This window comes from Littorina saxatilis, linkage group LG5 (genome assembly GCF_037325665.1).
Source record: "Littorina saxatilis isolate snail1 linkage group LG5, US_GU_Lsax_2.0, whole genome shotgun sequence".
NCBI classification, from domain to species: Eukaryota; Metazoa; Mollusca; class Gastropoda; order Littorinimorpha; family Littorinidae; genus Littorina; species Littorina saxatilis.
In genome coordinates, this window is record NC_090249.1 from 33,977,462 (window position 1) to 33,989,961 (window position 12,500).

General features: G+C 42.3%; 2 protein-coding genes across 3 annotated transcripts in view; one reads left to right on the forward strand and one right to left on the reverse strand.

Annotated features, from left to right (window-relative positions):
- Nucleotides 1–28: 28 nt before the first annotated feature.
- Nucleotides 29–3,649, forward strand: LOC138966944 (acireductone dioxygenase-like; the record flags this gene model as incomplete). Its single annotated transcript, XM_070339354.1, is given in 2 exon segments — nt 29–208; nt 1,086–3,649. Coding segments are annotated over 2 exon segments (303 nt in total), but the record flags the coding sequence as incomplete, so codon positions are not given.
- Nucleotides 3,650–4,660: 1,011 nt separating this feature from the next.
- LOC138966943 (very long chain fatty acid elongase 4-like) overlaps nt 4,661–12,500 on the reverse strand; it is a 29,370-nt gene continuing 21,530 nt past the window's right edge. For both annotated transcript variants that reach the window (XM_070339353.1, XM_070339352.1), the window contains exons 2-8: nt 11,732–11,817; nt 10,742–10,929; nt 10,271–10,357; nt 9,894–9,950; nt 9,332–9,446; nt 8,790–8,917; nt 4,661–7,891 (exon numbers count right to left, since the gene is read on the reverse strand). In XM_070339353.1, the coding sequence (XP_070195454.1) occupies nt 7,727–7,891; nt 8,790–8,917; nt 9,332–9,446; nt 9,894–9,950; nt 10,271–10,357; nt 10,742–10,929; nt 11,732–11,798 (807 nt within the window). In that variant the 5' untranslated portion in view covers nt 11,799–11,817 and the 3' untranslated portion in view covers nt 4,661–7,726. The remainder of the gene's footprint in view (nt 7,892–8,789; nt 8,918–9,331; nt 9,447–9,893; nt 9,951–10,270; nt 10,358–10,741; nt 10,930–11,731; nt 11,818–12,500) is intronic.

Here is a 12,500-nt window from a genome sequence, read left to right on the forward strand (position 1 = left end):
CCCCCCCCCCCCCCCCCCTTCCTTTCAGCTGGAAAAGTATTACGCGGAACACCTGCATACGGACCCTGAGATACGGCTGATCGTCGCAGGCAGCGGATACTTTGAGGTCCGCAATGCCAGTGACAAGTGGATCCGTCTGCGCGTGACGAAGGGTACCCTCATTAATCTTCCAGGAGGACTGTATCACAGGCTGACACTTGATTCTAATGTAAGTAGGCCTACGGCATGTGAAAAATTTCCGCAAAAACGATCCGTGTGAATATCACGCAACGCGACCGGTCTGAATGAAGCCAGCGCACAGTAGTGTTGTTTTCACCAGTTTGGAGGTGTGTTGAATGGTGGTGGGGGGAGGCTAAAATGGGATTTTTAACAAGATCACAACACTATTACAGCCCTGAAAATGATGCCCAGAATGCACCAGATTGCACGTGTTAAAGGTGATTTTTGTGTGTGTCATAACTCTTGTTTTAGAAGTGTTAGAATTCATCTTCATTCTGCTTTTGTTTCAGAACTATATCAAGATGTTGAGGATGTTATGTGTTACAATTCATCTTCATTCTGCTTTTGTTTCAGAACTATATCAAGATGTTGAGGATGTTATGAGTTACAATTCATCTTCATTCTGCTTTTGCTTCAGAACTATATCAAGATGTTGAGGATGTTATGAGTTACAATTCATCTTCATTCTGCTTTTGTTTCAGAACGATATCAAGATGTTGAGGATGTTATGTGTTACAATTCATCTTCATTCTGCTTTTGTTTCAGAACTATATCAAGATGTTGAGGATGTTATGAGTTACAATTCATCTTCATTCTGCTTTTGTTTCAGAACTATATCAAGATGTTGAGGATGTTATGTGTTACAATTCATCTTCATTCTGCATTTGTTTCAGAACTATATCAAGATGTTGAGGATGTTATGTGTTACAATTCATCTTCATTCTGCTTTTGTTTCAGAACTATATCAAGATGTTGAGGATGTTATGTGTTACAATTCATCTTCATTCTGCTTTTGTTTCAGAACTATATCAAGATGCTGAGGATGTTATGTGTTACAATTCATCTTCTTTCTGGTTATGTTTCAGCACTATATCAAGATGCTGAGGTTGTTTTCCGAGATACCCGCGTGGGAGGCTCTCAACAGACCCGAGGGGGACACACACCCTGTTCGCGAAGAGCACCTGGCCGCCCTCCCCTCTGATGTGTAAGAGCTCAAAACTGTAGCTTTAAAAAAAAATGAACTTGATCAACCTTGCCTGTTAGAAGCACCCACCCCCAGCCCTTCTCTCTCTCCAGGATTTTGCTAGATGGCTTTGATCAGGACACATGAACTAACTTCAATTATAATAATTTAGTGTGTGCAAGTTTGTGACTTTTGTTTAGACACACGTGCTGCTGCTCGTAACGCTGCATATACGACGCAGATCTTGAGTTATCATTTTCATTCGTGATACGAGCATTTATTTTAAAACTATGACGCAAAGTGATTGTTGTGGTTAGTTTTCATGTTCCATTCTGGCGAGGCACTTGCATACACACGAACGTGTCTGTGTCACAGAGAAAGGTACACGGAGAGTATGGTCATTTTTGCACAGCAACAATCCCACTAGCATTCTCATACCAAGTGATCAAATACCGCTATTTCTCATGAGGAATAGATTCAGTACAGGGTACAGTAACTAGAAACACCCACCCCCTACTTTTGGGCGTAAGGGGGATGGGCGCTTACAAGGTAGTTTACGATACAGGTCAATTCTAGAGTTCAGGACTTAAGTTTAGTGCCACTGCAGATTAAGATCAGTGGGCGGCACCAACATTGCTTTTTTCGGATTTCTCTCTCTCTCACAAAACAATGAAACTTTCAGTGAAATAAGGTTTCTGCAGTATTCTTTGCACAGGCACACTGTTGCACATGCCAAAGCGAGACGTGTGCATCTGCACGGCATGTTTCTTTTGAAGAACACCCACATGAAGTCAGTTCCATGCCGGCAGCAGAAGCAGGTTCCGAGGTGAGAAGTGTGTGTTGAAGGAAAAAAGTGTCAGGTTCTGATCTTCTTAACTACCAACCACTCTCCTCAAACGGTGGAATATGTTCGAGTGTTTCACTTCTCTTCCAGATCAATGTACATCAACCAGAAACAAAAAGATTCCCCATGTGTTGTAGTTCACGTGATCACATTTTGCGAAGTATTGGAGCATCTCAGCAAATGAAGAGAGAAACAAAAGCCAGTCACTGTCTCGAAGTGATCGTGCGAGGCGCAGAAACACAAACACCAGTTGCATGTAGGTTCTCCAGAACTGACATTGTATGCGGAAAACTGGCAAAGAAGAGCCCATAGAGCTTTCAAAGTGAGTTTGTCGGCATTGTTTGTGGGAGCTGTGGTTTCTCCAATGCTTAATATTTCGTCAAGTCATGAAGATTTCATGTACCGCCCAATCACCTTCAAAAAGTGTATGTGCAAAGAAAAGATCCCCATCTTTCGAACTTTTCCGTTTGCGTTGCCATATTGCAGCATTTTGGCCTCGCAGTACAGATGCTTGTCAAACGCCACCAAATAGTTTTGTCATTGCTTGCCATTTCTTGATCACTGTCCAAACGGTGTCAAAGACAGGGACTGGAGCCTGTTATGAGCGGACATGGGCCAACTGAATATTCACCTCCCTGGAACTTCTTCTTCATCTGGCTGCTGTCTTAGGCAAGTCAGCAACTGCACACTATGATAATGTCTTGTCCTCAGGCTTGTTCAACTCATGTCAACGTTTTCATAAAATGTTATATCATAGATTCAGATTCACTCACTGATGAAATATGTGTCCCCTGGTCTGCCGATATTTCCTCAAATGGACTTTGGGTTGTTGGCGTTTACGCAGTTATGCCAAATTTGTGTTGCTACTGAAGGACGAATAGCACACTTTATGCCAGACGAGCTTCATCTTCTTCTTCTGCGTTCGTGGGCTGAAACTCCCACGTACACTCGTGTTTTTGCACGAGTGGATTTCCACGTGTATGACCGTTTTTATCCCGCCATTTAGGCAGCCATACGCCGCTTTCGGAGGAAGCATGCTGGGTATTTTCGTGTTTCTATAAGCCACCGAACTCTGACATGAATACAAGATCTTTCCACACGAAGTGGGGTAAGGTACCAGCAGGTCTGCACATACGTTGACCTGGGAGATCGGAAAAATCTCCACCTTAACTCACCATGCGTGGCCGGGATTCGAACCCACGACCTACCGCTTTGGTGGCCGGCGTCTTACCACAAACCCAGCTTTAGTGCCCGTCTAGAGCTAGATGAGCTGATCTCTTTGATAAATAACGCTTTATTTTCTGATTTCAAATGCTTTTGGGATATATGGTCATTATTCTGTAGCCTTTCTACAATGTTGTCAGTAACGTTGCGCAGGGAATCCTACGTTACCGTTCTCAGCAGATTGCTATTTTGCTTGTTTTCCGCAAATCCTGGCAACAAATGCTGAGTCTGAGTCAATTCAAGAAGCTTTCTCACGACTTAAAGATGGTTACATGTTGCTGAATTTCACAATGTCAAGAGTCTTGAAACCAACTGTCAAGATTGAAAGGATTAAAGACATACGGAATATGCAAAATAACTTAAAAATGTCAAATATTGCCTTTTCGATTTGTCCAACATTTCTCAACGTCTTTATCACATTAATAAACATAGGAAAAGACACTAAATGTACCTACAAACACCAACTATGAGCGAAAATTCCTGTTTTAATGTCCGCCATTTTGTTTTCAATATGGCGGCCAAAATATTAGTGGAGCAAGGTGACATCCCCTCTGGAGATGTTCACGGAAATCTAATTGAAGCATCCAGATGGGATGTCAGCTTCTAACAAGCAAGGTTGACCAAGTTCACAATGTCCGACTGGAGCTATCTCTCTACACGTGTCGCTGAAGCCTGAAACTTTCGTTATGGACTCTTTTCGTCTGCATGATACAATAACCGATTGCAGTTGATGATTTTTTCCTGGAAACTGTGATATTTACACGTTTTTTTCTATATGATGGAATAAACCTTTGGACTGAATGTATCTTAGAAAGTTTAATATGGAGACTTTTATCCTATACGATACATTTGAACGTGTTTATGGTGAATTTGTCTGGAAGATCTTAATTTGGACACATTTACCCTAAATGATACAATAACCGGTCGGACTGAAATTGTCTTTGAAATGTTGTTATGAATACATTTACTCGATATGATACAGTAAAGTTGGACTGAATTGTATGCCATAATTTTGTTGTATGTCTGTATTATTATCTTACTGGGGTATTAATGACAAAAGTAATTAGAATGCATTCTAGTTGCCATTTGATATACATCATAATAATCATGTACACGACTGAGAAGGCATGACACAAAATGGTACCCAGCTCTGGAGAAGGACCCATACAAATGAAATATGTTTTTGTCAGTGAGATGACTTCCTTTTATGACGGACACTAGCTGGTGTTGTGTTTAAGGCCAAGAGGAAACAACCAGACGAGACGGTTAGCTTAGCCTGGGGTTACTTCCCTTCCCTTGTTGCTCAGCACAGACCTCTCTGCATTATCATACAGTTGCTGCGAACTTACCAACGTACGCAAAAACACATGATAACACATGCGTGTGTTTGTAATCACACACACACACACACGCACACGCACACACACACACACACACACACTCTCTCTCTCTCTCTCTCTCTCTCTCTCTCTCTCTCTCGGGCTGGTTGAAAAGAAGCTAGTTTGTATTGCTTATGCCATAACCCTCGTAAAATAACATTTGATTTGATTTGATTGAATTGATTTGATTTGATTTGATCTCTCTCTCTCTTACTTTCGCAGATAACAATACAGAAGGACAAGTGTTGAAAACGATTTTACTTTAAACAAAAACAAACATCAACAACAAACAAACATCTACAGCGATTACAAAGATAATTATGATATTAAGGAATCAACAGGTATATGATTCGATATTTCACTGATAAAAAAATACAGTAATGGAAACAGAATTTGTATTCCAACCCAGCATGAATGTCGAGCGAGCTCTGCAGCAAGAACTGAGTATTCAAACCAGTATACAAAGAAGCTGGATACGAAAGCCACTGTAAAACTTCAACGCTGTGCTTTAAATTCACAAATGATCTTACTCCACTGAAGCAAGTGGATGGTGCGTCAGTAACACATTGTGGGCGCCGGCGGGGACGGATGTAAGTGTGAATAGGTTGGGATAGAAAGTAGCCTATTGTTTTTTCGTTTTTTTTTCTCTCAAGACTATCCAGAGGTTATTCGCGACAAATCCCCTTGTTCCAAACTAAAAGCAGAAACCTATTGAATTATAAAGTATCGTCTACTAGCACATAGAAAACACACAGAATAACCAGCCACAAGCAGTGTCAATTTTTTTTCTCTAGAAAAACGGCACAACGCAGCTTGAAGCCGAAAAGCAGTATTCATTTTCTAATTGGTACTCTTTCCTTTAAGAACAAAAAAATAATAATCACTACAAAAACAAAAATAAGAACAACATAAACGACGACGACGAAAACAACAACAACAACATGGGTCGGGAGAAATGTAGGTATAAAAAGGCAAGTTGAGCCCATGAGTATTGTATCAACGAAAGTATTGACTTCGTCAAAGCTAGATCACATGTTCAATTTTCAGGATGTTCAGATTTAGAAAAACAGATTATAGTAAAAAAATGTTGTGGTCCCGTTGGCAAAAATTCTATATAAATATACAAAAGTGACATAATCATGAGTAAAAATGCTGACATATGCTTCTGATGGTACTTTTAACGCGTCAGTGTTCTATTAATAATGGATATTAAAATAAAACGAGGATTGAAATAAAACTAACAGCTCCTAGCTTGCTAGTTCTCTGTGTGTTGAGAACCACACTCTATCTAGTTCTCTCTCTCTCGGTCTCTCTCTTTCTCTCTCTGCCTCTCTTTCTGTCCCTGTCTGTCTGTCTGTCTGTCTGTCTGTCTGTCTTTTTTTCCGCTCTGTCTCTGTCTGTCGGTCTTTGTCTTTTTTACACATGTTTTAGGTGACCGTACCCCCCCCCCCCCCACACACACACACACACACACACACACACACACACACGCAAACACAAACATACTTTCGCGCATGCAGCCCAATACACACATGTAATCACACCATCGTACAGTAACAAGCACATTCGTTCTGTATCTGCATATATATGTCTGTTCTGTTGCTGTCTTTCGGTTTCTATGTTTGTATCTGCTAACTTAGTTATCTCTCTCACTTACAGATGCATGCACATAACAATTATTCTCAAACGTAGCTGTTAGCCTGGTCTCTCCTTTCTTTCCTCTTCTTCCACCTTCTTCAACCTCACAAATAGATGAGATCGCAACATAGTAATAATAACAATACAGTAATAATAACATTAATACTAATAACAATATTAATAATACATAGAACGCACTCGCACGACCAAGCTGGGACACTTACAGAATAAGGGCAAAATCCTAAAACTCTCATTCACAATACATAGCCTACGTCTACAATGACACACACACACACACACACACACACACACACACACACACACACACAACGCACACACACACATACATATACACATAACATACGAACTCACGCACATACACCACACCACACCTTACCACACCACACCACACCACACACACACACACACACACACACACACACACACACACACAAACACACAAACAAACAACGCACACACACATACAGATACAGTAACATAACATACGAACTCACGCACACACACACACACACACACACACACACACACACACACACACACACACACACACACACACACACACACACACACACACAATAGTGGATACCAAGTTCAGATGCAAAATCACCAGTCCTAACACAAAACCATTGTACACAAACAATTCAAACAAACTAAGTTGATCCTTCTTTGTAACGCGTACACGTTTTTAACAAGGCAAGAACAAAATCATCATAACCCAGTCAGAGACTACAGAGTATACTCTATATTATCCTACATACGTGAGAGAGACACCCGTGAGATAATAATCATTCAAATCACACGTGTGTATATCATGTAAATGAGGTCATGCCAAGCAAGTCTGGCAGGGACCTGTTTTTCCACTGCTTATGATGCCAAAGTCACCGAGACAAACGTCATTATAGAAGAAACAAAATTGCGCTCGCTAATTACCCTCGATGAATCTTTAGAACTAACACGTCACGCCACACTTTCAGAGTGACGTTTCTTTGCTTTGACGTAATAGATTGCACGAGGCTTTAGAAGAGATCGAGGTTCCAAAACAAACGTCTTCAATTTAGCTGCCTCGAATGCAGGACATTTTCAGTAAAATACACGTAAGTACAGTATGTAGGATAAACAGAATACTACATGGCTTGCTGTGTCGTACCAGATTTACACTCGTTGCTTTTTCAAATAGTGAACAGCTCGCTTTCGCTCGCAGTTCAATATTTAAAAAAACAACTCGTGTAAATCTGGTACGACACAGCAAGCCATGTAGTATTCTCTATGTCTCTGACCCAGTTAAAAAAAATTAGTAAAAATCAACGTACACATACCTGCAATATATAAATAACCACACAGTACACACTAACACAATTAAATCACTATGCATAGGTATGAATACATTCCAAACATTTATGCAACAGAAAATGGTATGGCCCTAAGAAGGTGCTCTCATTATTGCTCTTTCTTCTTGGTGAGGTAGGCCTTGCGGTAGAAGTTGAGGAAGAGGATGAGAATGGTGATGGTGTAGAAAAAAACGGTATAGGAGAAGATCTTGGGGAACTCGCAGGGAGACATTGCGTTGATACCTGTCTGTGCGATGAGCAGGACAAATTGCGACTGAAAAAAAGATAAAAGGATCATTTTATTGAAACATAAGGACAAATTGCGACGGGGGAAAACAAAAAGAATCATTTTATTGAAACTTAAGGACCAATTGCGACGGAAAAAAATGATAAAAGGATCATTTTAAACAAATTGCGACGGAAAAAAAGATAAAAGGATCATTTTATTGAAACATATTAAGGACAATTTGCGACTGAAAAAAAGATAAAAGGATCATTTTATTGAAACATAAGGACAAAATGCGACTGAAAAAAAGATAAAAGGAACCTTTTATTAATGAAAAATAATATCCTTTTTTTGTCACCAATTAGCACACCTTTCCATTCACCCACTACACCAACACATGCATGCAACTTGATTCATCCATCCATGTCACTTGTGTCGCCAAGTATCCCCTCACAAACTGCTAGTTCTCTATACTTACATATCTACCCATCCATCAATTCATCCTGTTCGTTTTTCCGTCACTACCCTCTCACCCATACACCCACCAGCCTTCCTACCCACCCATCCACCTTCCCCTTCCTCCTCTCTCCTTTCATCGCTCCGTACATCCATCCGACCATCCATCCATCAGACCTTCTCTCTTACACCTCTCCCATCCATCCATCCACCCACCCATCCATCCACCTAACCTCCCATTTTACAACTCTCCCAACCGTAAACAAACTCATCCATCCATCAATCCATCCATCAGACCTACCCTCTTACATCTCTCCCATCCATCCATTCATCCATTTAACCTCCACTTTTACAAATCTACCATCCATCAACCAACTTATTCATCCATCAATCTATCCACCAATCGATCCACTGGCCTACCCACCCCCCACCCACCAACCCATCCACCCATCAATCAATCAATCAATCCGTCCGTCCGTGCAATACTCACGATCTGCATCATGGTGAGGTAGCGTTTCCACCAGAGGTATTTCTGCATGTGGGGTCCCATGGCCGCCAGCCCATAGTACAGGTACATCACTATGTGGATGAAGGAATTCACTGTCGGGTACATGATGGCTGAAACAACGTCATTATTATGTCATCACTTCGTCATCATTACGTCATAACAACCCTTGTTATCATGACCTTAAGTTATTTAAAAAAACGTTAGTACAATCTGAATGCAATGTTCACTACTATATGGATGAAGGTATTCACCGTTGGGAACATGAACGCTAAGTAATACCGATACATCACAATCTGGACATCATCGCTTCAACGCAACATCCTTGCATCGAATTTGGGGGTAACATCTATCGAATTTCACCACATATTTCCTTTACTTGCAAGAAACTGACATGCTTTTCTACCTCGAATAATTGTACCTGTTTAATTTGGCGGGGAAGCATTCAGTCTAGAATGTTTTTGGCAGAAGCCCGAATGACGTCCTACATGTATAGGCCTACCTATAGCTACATGTGTTTGACTTACTCTGGCCTCCTGGTACGAACTTGAAGCCAATCCATGACATGACAGCCATGGTGGAATGGTGGTACACGTGCAGGAAGGACACGTGACCAAACTTCTTGCGTAAAATGAAAAACATCTGCAAGCAAAGAGTGAATAATTTATGACCACGAGTGCGCGTGCTCAGATTGTTACACAGTTGTTCAGCATGGGTTTCCAAAGCATTAAAACACATTTTACCTTATATGGACATTAAACAGGACGCGTTTGACCATATACGGAACATAAAATGCAGTCAAATAGTGTACTTAATGAATATTCATAATCCCAATGCTCTCTCTCTCTCCCCCCCTCTCTCTCTCTCTCCCTCTCTCTCTCTCTCTCTCTCTCTCTCTCCCTCTCTCTCTCCCCTCTCTCTCTCTCTATCTCTCTCTCTCTCTCTCCCCTCCCTCTCTCTCTCTCTCTCTCCCCCTCTCTCTCTCTCTCTCTCTCTCTCTCTCTCTCTCTCTCTCTCTCTCTCTCTCTCTCTCTCTCTCTCTCTGTGTCTCTCTCTGCTTTCATAACTTTTAACTTTTTAACTGCTTACCGTGTCAGAGAATTCTATGATTTTCATGAACATGAACCACCATCCTGCCTCGTATATCTGTAACAGAGAAACACAGGTTTTCTTTGCTTTTCCTTCTTGTACGTTTTTTTGTCAGTTATGCTGTCAACTCATACAAAGATCTGTTCTGAAATACACACCTATGCAAAAGCTGGCAACAAAATACACGCACATTCATTCACGCAAACGATAGATGAACAGAAGAAGGACACCTTCTCACAATACGCGCATACTAACGGCGTAGCCTTCACAATCACAAACATAGTTATGGCACAGTCATCAAAGCGCACAAGCGCACACACACGCACTCAAACACAAACACCCACTCTCTTCAAACCGATAAACTTGACTGTACATACCAAGGTGGATCCGTATTTCCCAGAGAGAGTTCTGTCGACTGTATCGCAGACAAAATTAAACCCATCTCCAACAATGATCGTCATACACTGCACACAGAAGTAGGAAAGATCTATGCAAAAGTCATGCAACAACTTGTCACATTGTCACTAACGCGTGCGCGCGCGTAAACACACACACCCACACACACGCACACACCCACCCACCCACCCACACACACACACACACACTACACGCACGCACGCACGCACACACACACGACACACACACACACACACACACACATGACAAACAAACACACACACACACACACACACACACACACACACATGACAAACAAACACACACACGCACACACACACACACACACACACACACACACACACACACACACGACAAACACACACATTCGAACACTCTCACGCATGAAGGTTTGCAGGAACGACAATGAAACAAAATAATGATTGACTTACAAGAGTAAAGATGTAGGTTGACAAGCCGACCATGAGCAAGTTGTACACCACCAACACCCTCGACAGCTCGAATGGCTTGAAAGGGGACATCACTCTGGGGCCCTGAGTCACCACAAGCAGGTAAAGGGCGATAACCATTGCCAGGCGTTCCGGCCCTTGCATCAGTGGAAACCCCAGCACACGTGGGTCTGAAATAGGATGGATACACGTTGGTGAATAGGGTAACAGGCATACACACACACACTGGCAGATTGATAAGCATTCATACAGCCGTCAATGGTGTAAATACGCACCCTTGCTAATGGCACGTTGTGGTTGGACAGTCTCATGGCAGTCTCGAGTCAAGCGTCCTCACACCCACCAAACCCATTCATCCACAAATCCATTCATCCATCCATCCATCCATCCATCCATTTATAATGTTAGCTCGCATACCTGCTTGTGTTATGGACTTTCATCCCTTTTACAACCCCACCTGTACATCTGCAAATCCATCCATCCATCCCGATCCATCCACCCATCATGATAGCGCGCATACCTGCTTGTGCCATGGTGTGGTTGTGCCATTCTTTGATGGTTTCCAGTGTCTAGACTTTAATCACTTACACAAGCCCACCCGTACATATACAAATCCATCCATCCATCCATCCATCCATCCAACCATCGTGTTTGCTCGCATACCTGCTTGTGCCATGGTGTTATGTATTATTCTTTGGTGGTCTGTAGCTAGTGTCTGGACTTTAATCACTTCCACAAGCCCACCTGTACATCTGCAAATCCTTCCATCCATCCATCCATCCATCCTTGTATCGTGTTAGCGCGCATACCTGTTTGTGCCATGGTGTTATTGTACCATTCTTTGATGGTCTCGAGCGTCTGGACTGTAATCACTTTCACAACCCCGCCTGTACATTTACAAATCCATCCATCCACCCATCCATCCATCTATCCATCCACCCATCCATCCATCCATAGTGTCAGGGCGAATACCTGCTTGTGCCATGGTGTTGTTGTACCATTCTTTGATGGTCTCTAACGTCTGCACCCCGACACTCATCTTGGGCGTCTGGTTTAACCTGCAAGAAGAAAATAGATACAGCAAACTTAATGTTCGTTTGTTGTTGTTGCTTCCGTAGATGCTGCTTCTGCTGCTTTAGCTGTTGTTGTTGTTGTTGTTGTTGTTGTTGTTGTTGTTGTTGTTGTTGATACCTTTGTCAGATCTACGCAGCGTTCTACAATTATCAGTCCGTCTCTGTCTTTCTGGTACTGTCCCATTCTGTGTGACTGCGCCGCGTGCGTGCGTGCGTGCGCGCGTGCGTGCGTGCGTGCGTGTGTGCGTGTGTTTGTGTGAGACAGACAGACAAACAGACAGACAGACAGACACACACACAGACATACACACAGACACACAGGTAGATAGTGACACAAAAGAGACAAACGGAGACAGACTGTGCGGAACACTATAATCACTTATTAATGCAGAGTGCAAATGTTAAAGCCTAGATTGCCTTGTTTGTATGACATTTGTGACTGTGTGCTCATCTAATTTGCAAATCCGATTTTCCTTTTTCCGGCGTGACACTCCACCTCTCCGCGATTCAAATGAGTGTGGGAGTTAGGGGACAAACACGCATCGCCACACCAGTGCTGATGACTGCTGTATAAACATAATCTATGTACGGAGGAGTAGGGGGGGGGGGGTCAGAGAGAGAGAGAGAGAGAGAGAGAGAGAGAGAGAGAGAGAGAGAGAGAGAGAGAT